General features: G+C 41.9%; 1 protein-coding gene across 1 annotated transcript in view; it reads left to right on the top strand.

The window, feature by feature from the left end:
- The window catches only part of dnaaf9 (dynein axonemal assembly factor 9), a 30,817-nt gene that overhangs the window by 20,568 nt on the left and 7,749 nt on the right, over window positions 1-2,500 (top strand). The window contains exon 34 of the mRNA XM_031579818.2: window positions 1,574-1,648. Coding sequence (XP_031435678.1) covers window positions 1,574-1,648 — 75 coding nt within the window. The remainder of the gene's footprint in view (window positions 1-1,573; window positions 1,649-2,500) is intronic.

Below are 2,500 nucleotides of genomic sequence, written 5' to 3'. Positions count from 1 at the left end.
GTATGTATATTCATATGTTCTAAAACCCTCAGAGCTGGTGGATTCAGACTCAGGGTGTTTTCACGGTGTGAGCGTCTTAGGTGGCCATGCATACATCATGAACCAGTCCAACTGCCTGACCCAGATTCCCCTAGACCCCATATATGTTATTATGCAACTAGTCCCTATTATTGCACATTGGGATTAGCACACTATGAATGTAATCATACTGCTGTAGTCAAAGTGGTTGGTTTGCTTTTTCTGGCTAATGCAGTCGTGAGAAGTACTAGTGCATTATTCAGCTTAAATGCATGACTTATTTTTTCATATTCTGTTGCTATTTTTAGATAATGCTTGAATGCGTTTTAACTAATATTCGTACATATAGTGCCTTTAAACAGTTATGCTTAAGAACAATGATGTCAAACAGAAGGCCAAAGATGTGTAGCACTGATTTATAGTAGTAGTACTAGGTATCCCTATCATCTGCTTTAGTATTTATATCATAGTGTAGGTGGATAAATACTACTTGATTGTCAAAAATGCCTATGCTTAGTTTATCTGCTAACCAGCTAGCCTCAGGCCGTCCTCTCTCATACTACGACTTTGAACCTCAAGAGATGCTAGTTAGTCAATGTAGCGAAAACAGCAAAGCAAAGCAGGTGTGCCGTCACTGGCATAAAACCACACTGTCAGGAATGGTGTTTTTACTAGCTAAAATTTCATTTCAGAGGCTAAAATAGGGATAGCTAAAGTGTTTGGAGAGAGATTTTTTACTTTGGAGTCTCAATCCATTTTCAGAGTGCTGGATTAAATTCATGAAAGGACCCAAATAAGCATGGCTATCCTTTAGTTAGTATCAACAGGTAGCTCAGTAGCAAGCCCTTCGGTTAACATTAATGGTTAGACTGTCAGCTAGCTCTAAAGCTTGAGTGCTCAAATAAAGACATTGAGGGTTTATTTGCTATTGTTAATAAATATAAATTGATGTTGATGAAAATACTAATGGTAGCCTAGGTATCTTTCAGCCGTCAAAATGTTTTCACGCTCTGTGGTCTTGATCTGCCACCTTAGCCAAACGTTTAGTTTGCTTCTGCAAAGGGAGTAATACACTGCCCCTAATCTGCTTGGGGTTTGGAGTAATTTGGAGTATGAAATAACTTAGCTCGCTATCCGACAGCTAGTCAGGCTTACCTGTAGTATGACAGCAATGAAGTGTTACGCTCAGACCTGATTTATTCACTGAATCCTCTTATTTTATGTTTCACCTCATTCAACCACTTAATGCATAGCAAGCATGAATGCTCCTTACGCAAATGAAAATGGAAGTGAAGTGGGCCGTGGTCTCCAGTCTTTGACCCTGCAATAAGACCATACACATGTATTCAAGTGCTCTTCATTAGGCTATTAAAATATGTATATATAATTATCTAATGATGTTACATTTTTTTAAACGTAGACACACTCTCAGTCATACATGAAGAAACATAGATTGACGTATATAATGAGTTTTTGTGTGTTTGTGTTTGTGTTTGTGTGTGTGTGTGTGTGTGTGTGTGTGTGTGTGTGTGTGTGTGTGTGTGTGTCTTCTCAGCACTGAAGTCCTCTCTGAAAACCAATCCATTCAAGGGGAACATCTACCATCTCCAGGGAACCGTGCGCTTCTCTGGTATGCTTACACACACACCTTTCCCCTCTACTCTGGTAAGACCTGCACACACCGCACACACAACTTTAGCTTTGTGTGTGTGTGTATTTGTGTGCTTTTCAATACACGTCTGTGTCAAACCATGACTATAAATTGTGCTTTGCTACAGTGGGAGGACATGTGAAATGGGAAAAGACTGTGTGTGTGTGTGTGTGTGTGTGTGTGTCTGTGTGTGTGTGTGTGTGTGTGTGTTCGTGAAAATGGATAGGATGTTTCACCTTCCCATGTCCTCTCACTGCAGCAGATCTGTTAGCTGTCCCTGTATCTCTGTCAGCTGTATTAACGAGATGGCGGCACCACAGCCTCTGTCCCCTTGAGTGTGTCTCTCTACCGTGGGTGAGCGTGTGTGTGTCTAGTGTGTGTGCGCGTGAGCTTGCGTGCGGTAAGCACGTGCTTCTGCGTTTTGCCCCTTCACACTGGGAAGCGGTACAGAGCCGAACGCTAGCACTGGGCTAGCCGTAGGCTAACGGCATGGACGGTAGGACTCTCGATCTGCTCCGTTGTCTCTTTCTCTTTATCTTTCACTTTCTCTCCATGGTCTGGCCTTGCCTCACTCCAGTGCTGTGACCATTTTCAGTTCCACACTCATCCCCTTGACCCCCCGATTAGTTTTCTTCTTCTCTTTCAGTTCAACTGTGTAATGACTTATCTCCCTGTTTGAACTGCATGGAGACAGATTCTTGCATTGATATACAGTCATTTGGTATTGGTTCTTTCAGTTTTCCAGTGGTTCACTTCGTTGTGTGAGTTCAGTATGAGTTCAGTATGAGTTCAGAATGGTTGTGTGGATTTTTTTGTGTTCTGTGCTCTTTT

Source organism: Clupea harengus, chromosome 14, assembly GCF_900700415.2.
Source record: "Clupea harengus chromosome 14, Ch_v2.0.2, whole genome shotgun sequence".
NCBI classification, from domain to species: Eukaryota; Metazoa; Chordata; class Actinopteri; order Clupeiformes; family Clupeidae; genus Clupea; species Clupea harengus.
The sequence above is the reverse complement of the archived record's forward strand: the minus strand, read 5'-3'. Positions and strand labels throughout refer to the sequence as shown.